The sequence below is a fragment of the Aquarana catesbeiana genome, linkage group LG04 (assembly GCF_042186555.1).
Source record: "Aquarana catesbeiana isolate 2022-GZ linkage group LG04, ASM4218655v1, whole genome shotgun sequence".
Taxonomy (NCBI): domain Eukaryota; kingdom Metazoa; phylum Chordata; class Amphibia; order Anura; family Ranidae; genus Aquarana; species Aquarana catesbeiana.
In genome coordinates this window covers 229,138,083-229,150,283 of record NC_133327.1, presented here as the reverse complement: position 1 = coordinate 229,150,283, position 12,201 = coordinate 229,138,083, and the positions used below count along the sequence as shown (strand labels likewise).

Genomic DNA, 12,201 nt, shown 5'->3' with positions numbered 1-12,201 from the left:
TTATTAATTAAAATGCCATAAAACTATCCTCTATTTTGTAGACACTATAACTTTTGCGCAAACCAATCAATAAATGCTTATTGTGATTTTTTTTTACCAAAAATATGAAGAAGAATACGTATTGGCCTAAACTGAGGAAAAAATATGTTTTTTATATATTTTTGGGGGTATTTATTATAGCAAAAAGTAAAAAATAATGCGTTTTTTTTCAAAATTGTCGCTTTGTTTGTTTATTGCGAAAAATATCAAATACCACCAAAAGAAAGCTCTATTTGTGGGGAAAATAAGGACATCAATTTTGTTTGGGAGCCAAATTGCATGACTGCGCAATTGTCAGTTAAAGCGACGTAGTGCCGAATCGCAAAAAAAATGCTCTGGTCTTTTGCCAGCCAAATGGTCCGGGGCTTAAGTGGTTAAATGTTTAGAAGTGTTATAAAAGTTATCCACTTTTGGGCTAAAAGCATGCATGTATTTTACATTTAACCTCCCTGGCGGTTTTCTCGAGTGTGGCTTGGGGTTAAATTTCAGCACCATTAGCGGTAACCCCGAGCCACACTCGGGATTGCATTGCAGGATCCTTGTGTGCTATACTTGCCTTGTCCTCAGGATCCTGCAATGTCCCCCCGCTGTGTCCGTGGGCTCTGTTCTCTGCTCGAAGCTTCTTCGTGCCGGGCTCTCTTCCCTGCGAGCGTCGCAATGCACGGGGGCGGAGCTCGGTGGCAAATTCAAAAAACATAACACATACAGTACACTGTAATCTTACAGATTGCATTGTATGAAATTATTTCCCATCCCTTTTTTCCCTAGTGCTTTGTCCATTGCCCTGCATGCAGTTTTATATTATATATACTGTTCTTTTTGCCTGGAAACTTGAGATTGTCCAAAGCAACCAAAAAGTGTCCCTTTACATCAAAAATTGTTTTAGACCAGCTAGAAATCAGCGATAGTAAACTAGAACACTTGCAGAATTGAGCGATAGTGAATCGTGGGGAAATTAATTTTATTATTATTATATTAGTATTTTTTATAATTATTTATATTTATTTATTATATCATAATTTATGATTTTGTGTTTCAAACTTCATCATACCTGGGATATCTACTAGACTCTTGGTGGACAGATTTAAGTGTGTTATTGCTAAGAATTACAGGCTTAAAATATAAAACGCCAAATTTCTATGCAAAATAATTGTACCACTTTGAGATGCAAAAATCTGACATAATCATACCGCCAGGGAGGTTAAGGAGGAGAACATCTGGGGAAGTCAATAGCCGAAGGATCTGGGTGTTCTGGTAGATCATAGACCTAATAATAGCATGCAATACCAAACTGTGGTTTCCAAAGCGAGCAAAATCCTTTCTTATATAAAAGGAGGAATAGACTCCAGAGAGAGAGAGAGATCATTCTTCCCCTGTACAAATCATTAATAAGACCTCATCTGGAATGTGCAGTTCAGTTTTGGGCACCTGTTAAAAAAAAGGATATCAGAGAACTGGAGAACTGATAGGAGGAGCTCAGGTATGAGAAAAGTTTAGCTGAACTGAAAATATAGGGAACTTAAGTGTTAAGTTTTGCTCTGTCAGGTCATTATAGAGGACAAGGGAGCACTCCTTATGGCTGGAGGAACACATATTTAAACTCCACATATGGAAAGGCTTCTTAACAGTAAGAGCTGTGAAAATGTGGAATAGATTCCTTCAAGAACTAGTTCTGGTCAGCTCAGTGCTGGATGCATTCTTAAGTGCTCAAAATGTAACTGGATATTAACACCAGCGGTAATTGTACCAGGGAATATCTGATTGTCTCCTGGTAGATCAGGAAGGCATTTTTCCCTTCCTGAAGCAATTTGAATCATGCTTTATTGTTTTTTTTCCCTTTCCTTTTAAACAGTGGGTATACAATTGTGTATATGGGCATTTATTTATTTTTACTGATTGAACTAGAACTTGTATATTTTTTCACCTGACTAACTATGTAACCTCTTTATACCATTGCTGGCCTGACACTGCAATCATCCTCTGCTACCACTGTAGGCCTGCCAACATTACAATTTTTTACTACTCCAATTTCATAGCAACAGAAATGTTAATTTGGCACAAATATCTCAGCAGCTGTTTCTCAGTGGTAAAAAAAAAAAATACTATTTCTTGGCAGGAATCATCCTATTGTTTGCTTTTTTTTGTTTTGGCTTACAGTATTTTGGCACCAATTACACCCAAAACCTAACTCTTCTATTCTGTTTCCCAGTTAAAAAAATTTAAGCAGGGTCCATCCTGATCTCTACATACATTTTTTATGTTGGGTTATGATGTGTTGACACTAATAACATCCAAAACAAGATTTTTCAATTGCTAATCCTAAACAACAGAAATTATTTTTTAACCATAAAATGCCTGTTATTTCCCCCTAAAATAAAAGACTTTCAAAAAGACTTGAAAAACTCTGTTGTAAATTTGTACAATGTTTTTTATAAACAGAATCAGAAAAAAGACAGTGTTTTTGTTTGGTACATATTAAATCCGCCTGCTCTCACCCACTGGCATTTCCTTCTAGCAGAAAAAAAAAAGGATTGCATACTGTCCAGCAGATCAGTTGAGTTTTTCTGGCTTTTGGTTCAGAAAAAGCACACTATAGTTTTTACTTTATGATAAAATCTGCCTAGGCTCTCCATTGGTAAAAATGACTACATGGTGCACAGGGTGCCCATGAAATATGTCTTGCTCTTAAATGCAACATAATAAACTGATTTTTTTTTTTGCTATAAAATATGTCTTCCTCTAACATAGTACCCAACTACAAATGACTGCATAATTTGCAGTGAGTCTATACAATATTTATGACTGCTGTTATTCAAATATCATAACTGCTGTCCTTGAAACATAACCTATTTTTACCCCTCTTACATTGCTGCTCCCAGCCCAATCAAGCTGGTTACATATTCTCCAGACACCAAGTCATATATTTTGCTGTTGTCTTCAAAACATGGCACTGTATTGTTTTTTATTTGCCCTAAAACTACCTCATATATTGATTGTGGTTTGTGGTTTTGAGGTTTTCTGGTGCAATTTGGAATGACATTTTTTTTAAAACTTTGTATAAAATACAATGTAATATTAAAAGGAAGATCACTAGCTATGCTTGTGTAAGTTTGATGGTGTTAGCCATATTTTCCTTCAAATTATATAATATATAATACTATATACTATAGAGCCTCTGGATTGCTTTTACATGTGGCGGAAGGGTTCCCCCCCACATCCCACTGCCTTCCACTGCCTTCCACAGCTTTCCCAAGCTCTCCCAAGCTCTCCCGTTCCACTGAAGAGCCTGGGACTGAAATTGGCAGTTTTACCGGCTGACCATAGAGAAGAAGGAAATAAAATAAAAGTTCCCCAATCATCTCTATGGTTTATGAAACTGGAAGCGATAAGCATTTTGTCACTTCTGGTTTTGGTTAGTTGTTTACAAGCCGTTACTGGCTTGTAACAGCATCTGATCAAGCCGATCTTGGTTTGATCAGATTTTTTTGAGTGCAGAGGAGAGACCTGGGATCTAATAGACCCCAGATCTATCCATAAGAACCTGCCAAAGCCCATGCTATCATAAGGGATGCTTTTTTATCCCTTTAGATAGCAACAAAGTTACTAAAAACATTTAAAGAGAAAGTGTAAAAAAAAATGAAATACAATAAATAATAATAAGAAAAAAATGTAAAGCACCCCCCCCTGCTCATGCTCAAAGGTGAACGCATATGTTGGTCCCACACACATATGTAAATGGTGATCACACCATGTATGTGAGGTATAGCAGCAAACGTCATAGTGAGAGCACTAGACCTGCTGAATAACTCTAAACTGGTAACCTGTAAAGGCTTTTACAGCGTTGCCTATGGAGATTTTTAAATATCTTAGTTTGTCATCATTCCACGGGCGTATGCAATTTTAAAGCATGACATGTTGGGTATCTATTTACTTGGCATAACATCATCTTTGGTTTACAAAAAATTGGGTTTTATATTGTGTTTGTGTGCACTAAAATTCATTAACATTAATTATTTCCCAAAAATGTATGTTTTAAAAACTGCTGCATAAATATAATGTGATATAAAAAAGTGCAACAATTTCTTTTTCTCCCCGGTCTTTGCTTTCAGAAAATATATAAGGTTTAGGTTTTCTAAGTAATTATCTAGGAAAAATAAATGCTGATTTTTACACCTATGAGAGAAGAGTCTGAATTAGCTTTGGTGGTTAAACACTAGGTATAAAGAAACAGCCTGACTTTTCTTACCGTTTAGATGGCCCTATTCTCAATATTTTTGCCATCAGCACATGTGCATTACAGCAGAGCCTTATTGACTCTGAGTGCTGACCATTGCTCTGAGTACTATTGTAGAGGGGATTACAGGCAGCAAATACATTTTAAGCATTTAAATATAATTTATTTTTTAATAAAGTGCAAAGCTACCTTAATTGGTATTTTTAGGTATATCTAAAGGTCAAATACTAAATGGAACAAATAATACTTTACTTTGTAGGCACTAAAGTACACATAATTAAAAGTTAATATCTTCATTACAAAAAATGGAAAGCGAGAATATGAATAAACATTGTTAAGAACTTAGCAGTGAAAATGCTGCTTGATAAATATAAATCAAAATCACACCATATATCTAAAGTTCAGGCATACTGCAAATAAAAATACCAATATGCAGTTTCATTCAGGGTAACCCATAAAACTGTAGTGAATGTTGGCACTCAAATGTAAACTACCTTTTCTTTACACCTAATCTAAACAGTTTCATACTGTTCCTTGAATAGTCACATCATTATTTTGTTGATTTGTCTTTTCCTCAAAAATAAACCTGTTTTATCTAGGGATTGAGTGCCCCCAGGCACAGACATAGAAACATTACAGATGTTTTCTTGCTAGAGAGCCAAGAACAAATTAAAGTCTATACAAAGATAGATCTCTGTTGAGAATAAAAATATAAATAAATAAATACAAAGTATGCTGGAGGCTTGAGCAGGAACCGCCCATGGCTTTAATTCTAGTTATTTTAGTTGGAATGGCTGTGTTGGAGTTTTGCTTGTCCAACAATATTAATAACCCTTCTACTTGCCTGATATCAATATAGATATATATATAAGGACTTTTACCTTTATCCATGCACTATGAAAAAATATTATATTAAAAGAACATACTGAAAATTGTAAATTGTGCATTAGCGCGTATTATTGCCAATGAATCTAAGTAGAAAGTACTACTATGAGAAAAGCAAACACCTGCAGAATGTAGTTCGTAGGTTTTGCCAGGATGTGGAGCCACAATTACAGATTTCACCTGAAATGCTAACTAAATCTGACATCACAACCTTTCTATACAGCTATAAATGCACCTTAACCTAAATATTTAGTGCACAGTAAATTAGCTTACAGTCACATCAGTTAAATTTCTGTTTAATGAATCCACTTTGCAATAGGTTGCTCATTTGCAGTGTACCTGTGTAATTAAGCCAGTTCACATGCCTGTACCTCTGAAATAGATTTAAAAAAAATAGGATGCAAGTTGCAGTATTGTTTGCAAAATCATTTAGCAAGTTTTTTTCCCAATTCTGAAGAAATTTGCTCTAGAGTCTAGACCTTGTAGTTTACTAACTTATTAAAATGTACTAAATGAATAGTTTATCATTTTACCTTTATTTAAGATATGGCAGCAGCTAATACTCAGAATAATGGCTACCAATTTAACCTGTACGGGTTTCTGCTATATGTGTGTTATGGTGAGAACCCAGGGCAGTCATTTTACAGCACTAGCATATAGAGGTGTACTCAATAATAGGGTTTACTAAAAGGAAATGTGTGAGAGCAGTGAAATTACTTTGAAGATTATATGCATACTTGTTCTGCAGCTTCACATAAGCACACAGGTGTTCTTACACCCAGTAAACAAGACCCCTTAATTGACATACTAAAGTGTACACTCATATCACAAAATGTTTAACAGGTGTCAGATAATCCCCTGACTCCTGATCCTTTATGTGATTATTGAACTCAGAAACGCTCAGCTCTGAGCATTTCCAGATTCAGAGCCATCAATCTCCCTGCTGAAAAGCCAGGTAAACAGCTGATCAAGCACAATCTGGTGTTTGATGGGGTGGATTGAAGGGCAGGGGAAATATTAGGGATCTAATAGAGTACTGATGTCTCATTAAGATAACCTGTTACCTGCCCATGCTATCACACAGAGGGGCCTGTTAGCCCCCCTTGCAATAGCTATAACGTTAAATAAAAAAAAGAAAAAGAAAAAAATATTACAAGAAATAACATTTATTTATAATTTTTTACATTTATAAATTGAAATAATAAAAAGAAAAAGACAACTCAGTCATCCTGCTTACACACATGAATGCAAACTGCTTAGGGCTCTCATGTGTACGTAATTAGCAATTTAGCCACACATGTGAGGTATTGTCATGAATTTTAGAGTGAGAGCAATAATTCTAGGGCCATCACTTATAGAGAAAAAGAACCCATTCACACCAATTGCATTGTGGTAAGCTACAGTATATGTTTGCATCTCTCCAACAAATGTCAGGGTTGTATGTTAAACCTTTACAGAGCTCTGAGTAACAAGTCAACATTTCTGGGTAAAATAATGTTACCCTGTAGCACACTGTGGCTTCACCCACCAGGTGCTATGTCAATGTGACCTGTTATGACAAAGCAGCTGATGAAAGGAACCATGGAGCCCAGTAGAGGACAGGATATTGCAAACACCCAGTAGTGTTTCATAGCAGCTTCATACCAGCCCCATCCAGCTGCAGCAGCTGTCAGACTGTCATAGAATTTGACAGGCTGCTGGTAGTAGGGCTGGATAATGCCATCCAACTGCAGCTAAATGTTGAAGCCTCATGCACCAGGGCTAAACACCCAGTGTGCTTGAGGCCTTAACTGTCATACATTTGTAGTTTTAATATAAAGGCAGCATCACTTTAAGTTGCATACCTTCATATTCAGGAGTATACACTGCTAGGCAAACCACATTTGTTAGTGAATTGTTTTTTACACTTACTAAGATGAGTGCATCTTTGCGATCATCACCCGCACATAGTAAATACTGATTGAACACATTGGTTGTTCAAACAGGTTTGGAGGCACCTCTGTGCAAAAGCATATGCACATTTTCTTTACTAAATCAGGCTCATTGCCTAATCATAAATCCTATGGAAATATAAAACAGCGCTTGCAAAAATCATACAATGTGCTAATTAAATAAAGTGCTCAAAAATACTTTTAATAATGAGACAATCAAATTACATCCATAATTTAAGAAAAAAAACACACAGTCTCTCGCAATGTGCTGGGTGCTCCAAACGAATAAAGTGCAAAAGTTCTCCAAATATATTGCAGGTGTTGTGTGCCACACTCCTCTCTTGTGACCCCACTCACCAAAAATAATGAACCCTCAGCTTTTCAGTCTGTGGGTCGGACACGCTGTGATAAAATGATCTAGTGTAGATGGGATAAGCTTGGGGCTCCTCAGAAAACTCTCCATATAAACGATCTTGAGATGATCAGAGTGAATTCACCAGGCTCAAAAAAAGGAAAAAAGAACTAATAGTGAAGTACTGTTAAGAATATGCTTTGCGTAATCAAAGGTGCCACTTTGGAAATTGCTAGTGGAAAACAGGCATCAGTACAGAGAACAAACTCATCCGGGTTCGCCGCTGCTCGGCGTGCGTTCCACGAAGGGAGGAAGTATCATCAATGGCTTAAAAACCGGAAGTGTGATGATTATTTTTATTTTAGTAATCATAAATCCTGTCTGCGATATAAACGTCAACAGGCAGATTTATCACAACTAATAATGTGTATTAATAAAATTAAAAAAATTTAACCCCAGTTGTGTTTAGAAAGCAACATCCTAACTAAAGTACCTATATACAGTACATTGCATGAGTGTTAGAAAACCTGCTTTCTCTTTTCAGAAGAAAACAAGGTTTGTTTCACTATATCATTTGACAAATAGATTTCTAAATAGAAGGATATCTCACCAAAATATAAACTCCTGTTGTGGGGATGTCTACAATGTCATATACTGTATTGTGACTTTACTAATATATACTGTAAATAAAATGTTAATAATTTAAATAATTTAAATCCATTATAATGCACATTACCTGTTTTGGGCACTTTTATTGGAAGACACCTCCCCCCCGTCATTGTACTATCTGTCAGTGAAAACAGTCTTCTCAAAAGTGAAATAGTAACAGGCTGTACCAGCAGTGATGTCACATTTGGCTTCATTTCCCACGAGTTGCCATCTAGATGGAAAGAACGCACATAGATTACTTATTTAGATCATCATCTGTTCTTGTGAGAAGAGAGCATCTGTGTTATAGCTAAATTTGTGTATTAGCATATTGTTTAATAAAAAAGAATTTACAGCTCTTCTGCTATAATACTGTCTAGTCAGAGGAGATGTTTATCTCCTAATCACATGTTTATTCTTTTACAAACACATTTAATAGATATTGTGGTAGGTGAAAGTTTTTTTATGGTTATTATTTTACTGAGTCTGATGTATACTATTTAAAGCACAACTTCAGTATATTTTTTAACTTTGCATAGAAAGGGATTAGGTTACAACCTTTGTAGCATTGCATAGGTGTTTATATTCTTGTTTAGAAAAAAAAGAGCCCCATACACCATCCGATCAAATTAGATACATATGCAGTGCCCAGCAGAAAGAGTGCTACATCTGTGTTTCTGTTCCAAGAGTTAATTTCTTTTCTATGTATTTTAAAGAGAATGATACTTAACATTTTTTTTTTTTTTAGTTTTTACAAATGATACATGTACATAAAAATGCATATGCATTTTACATATGCATTTGAAGTAACAAAACTGCATGAAGTATGTACCTATATTAAAATGGAATCATAGTGCATATACAACCAATCAACCAATTGTGTCAAAACCAATGTACTGTAATGGTCACCTCTACAGTATATAAGTGGTCAGGGAATATAGCTTCATGTAGGCTTACCTATATAGCAGTCCCAGTTCCTATAAGCCAAGCAAGCCTTGCCTACTGGTATGTGGCTGCCCCATAAATGCCATGTTAAATGGCCAGAAAGTACAGGAGGCTAAAGAAAGTAAGAATGAGAGTTCCTGTGATTCCAGGAGTGCAGTTGTCCACAGGGAGTGGCTGAGACTGGTGTCTCGCAGAAGCATAATCAGCAGGATGTGCAGACGGGTCAGCTCAGGCAACCACTGTGGTACATGTCATTTTCTCTTCCTGCTTCCATATGTTGTGATGATACCACAGTGAGGCTTGAAACTCAAGCCAGGCCGCCATGTTTGTCCATAGTGGACATACAATACCAATTAGGACAAGCACGCACATGTTTGTCTCCTAGATTTATGGGGTATATATATAAATATATATATATACACACATGAATATATATATATATATATATATATATATATATATATATATATATATATATATATATATATATATATATATATATATATATATATATATATATATATATATATATATATATATATATATGGTGGGACAGGCAGGACGACACCCCAGATGATATCTTCGTGAATGAATCATGTCGGGTCGAGCCTGCTGTTCCCATTGTGTCCTTTTATCGATTAACAAGCGCTTGTGTTACCTCTTCTAAATGTGAGTGTAAAGCTTTCATTTAAAAAAAAAATTGTGTTATGTGGCTTCATGCTATGTGCATTTTTTATTCCTTTTTGGCCTTATATGTTTGCATCCATGAGACGTTTTATATATGTTGGAGCATCCTTTCTTGTCGACCGGTGGTCCTTGCGAGAAGATTTTTTTTACCCAATTCTACCAACCTCTATATCCATCTGGGCCTTATTATCTTTGGTGAAGAATCACCGACAAGTCTGTTTGATTCATGGGGTGTATGTCCTACTGAATCCACTTTTTCTGGTAAGGCTCAGTGTTATTGGTGACAGTGCTCCACCCCCACCCTTTTTATGCACGTTTAGTGGTGGCTTATTAATTACCATTTGGAGCATCAAGATACATATGTTTTGGACATTTCCATTTTCATCAAACACTTTTTTTCTCACTCAGTGGACTCTTTCTTTGTTCATTCATTTTTTCTATTATTGCTTTTGAGTTTATAATAAGTTGTTCACTGTATTTTATGTGTATGGTACATATTGGTTTAATCACCTGATATCACTACATTTATATATATGGTATACACTGGTTTAATCACCTGATATCACTGCATTTTGTATGCATGTTATACATCGGTTTATTCACTAGTTATCATTATTTCAATATTGCACATGTAGGGGGGGGCCGGGCTCCAAGATGGACGCTTAGCCTAGGAGCTCCGTCCGTCCGCCGGAGAAAATCCACCGCCATCCGAGTCCACTGGCTCCATCCGCGGGAACAAACACCGGCATCCTCCACACAGCGACCTGTGGAACACCATAACGATGCCTAGGAGACGAAAAGACCCCCAGCAGCCGCGCAAGCTCTCCAGCTATTTTCCCTCAGAGACGAGCGGACTACGAAAAAATGGCGGCGGCGCTCGAGATCAGCGGCCTTCTCACAGGGCCGAAAATCACAACAACCACCGAGGAGTGCTGTTAGCCTCATCCTGCGCTGCCAAGGCTCCCAGTGAATCATCCTCAGGGCCGACCAGCCCCACTACCAGAAGCCCAGCAAAATCTAAACTCAGGAGAGACTCCCCTGCTAGGCCGCACATCGATCTCAACATGGAGGTAAGCGGGCAGCAACACTCCTCCACAGCACAGAGGGCACCTGAAGGAGATCCCATAGCAGACTTCCCCACAGCAGACAGACCCATCTCTAACACTACCTTAAAGGAAATGTTATTATGCTTACGGTCATCTCTGCAAGCTGATATGATCAGGGGGATTAACAAATGCCACAGAGAAGTACAAGCCCTAGGCACCAGAGTGGACCAAATAGAACACAAGATGGAGGAATATACCTCATCATATAATGTGATGGTAGAGGCCCACACAGCACAGGGGGAAGATATAACATGGATGAAGGATAAAATCGCAGACCTCGAGGACAGGTCCAGGAGGAATAACCTCAAACTGCAGGGAATCCAAGAGTCTGTCCCCCCTAATCAACTGCTGCAATATGCACAAGCCATGTTCTCCACACTAATACCAGAATTAACAGCCCAAGAACTCACTGTGGACAGAATTCACAGAGTCCCCAAGCCATCATTCCTTCCTGATGACATCCCACGAGACGTCCTAATGAGAGTTCATTATTACCATGTAAAAGAACGAATACTACTGGAGTCCCGTAAACCGGATAAAATCTCTCCACCATACGCTAACATAAGGCTGCTCCCCGACCTCTCCAGACATACGCTACAAAGGCGCCGCAACCTGGCGACTATTACTAAAGCGCTGTGAAACCACAACATCCTCCACAAGTGGAAATATCCAGCAACACTCTCGATCACCCATAATGGAACCACCACACTGGTTTCCACGTTGGAGGAAGGAATCGCCAATCTAAGAAAATGGAACATCCTTCCAGATCAAGCAGCACATCATTCCACCACAGATAATCTACAATCCATGCAAAATGTTTGGCAAGTGGTGTCTTATAAGCGATCACATAAGAAAGCTGCCGGTGGAAACTCATAAAACAACCACCTGAAATCATACGAAATTCTCCGGAGACAGGAGATCTATGTTTGAATTCTCCTCTAACCCTCCGAGTTACAAGCAGCAGACATCACTGCACATGGATCCGTTTCAAGATCCTCTTCTTATATTACCCATGTTGACTTTATTTTTTGTTGTTTTTACCCTTTGTTCTTTTATTCTCCATTCGATATACACAGACATCCCCGTATCCATCGTATTCCAACTACGGAAGACACCTGACATCAGACTGCTTACCCACTACGGAAGGAACCATACCACAGAAAACCGCACGGTCACAGTGAGTACCTGCACCACACAACCAAAAAGCAACACGCGATACCCAAGCAATGTCGATTACATGCCTCTTACATGCCCGGGGTCTGAACCACCCCGCTAAAAGATTTTCCTTATGGAAAGAAGCATGCAAACACAGAGCCGACATACTCTGTGTCCAGGAAACTCACTTCCAAACAAAACTCCACACTGCTCCCATAA

General features: G+C 37.7%; 1 protein-coding gene across 2 annotated transcripts in view; it reads right to left on the bottom strand.

Moving 5' to 3' along the window:
• NAALADL2 (N-acetylated alpha-linked acidic dipeptidase like 2) overlaps nucleotides 1-12,201 on the bottom strand; it is a 2,111,880-nt gene that overhangs the window by 836,425 nt on the left and 1,263,254 nt on the right. For both annotated transcript variants that reach the window (XM_073626241.1, XM_073626242.1), the window contains exon 6: nucleotides 8,178-8,321. In XM_073626241.1, the coding sequence (XP_073482342.1) occupies nucleotides 8,178-8,321 (144 nt within the window). The remainder of the gene's footprint in view (nucleotides 1-8,177; nucleotides 8,322-12,201) is intronic.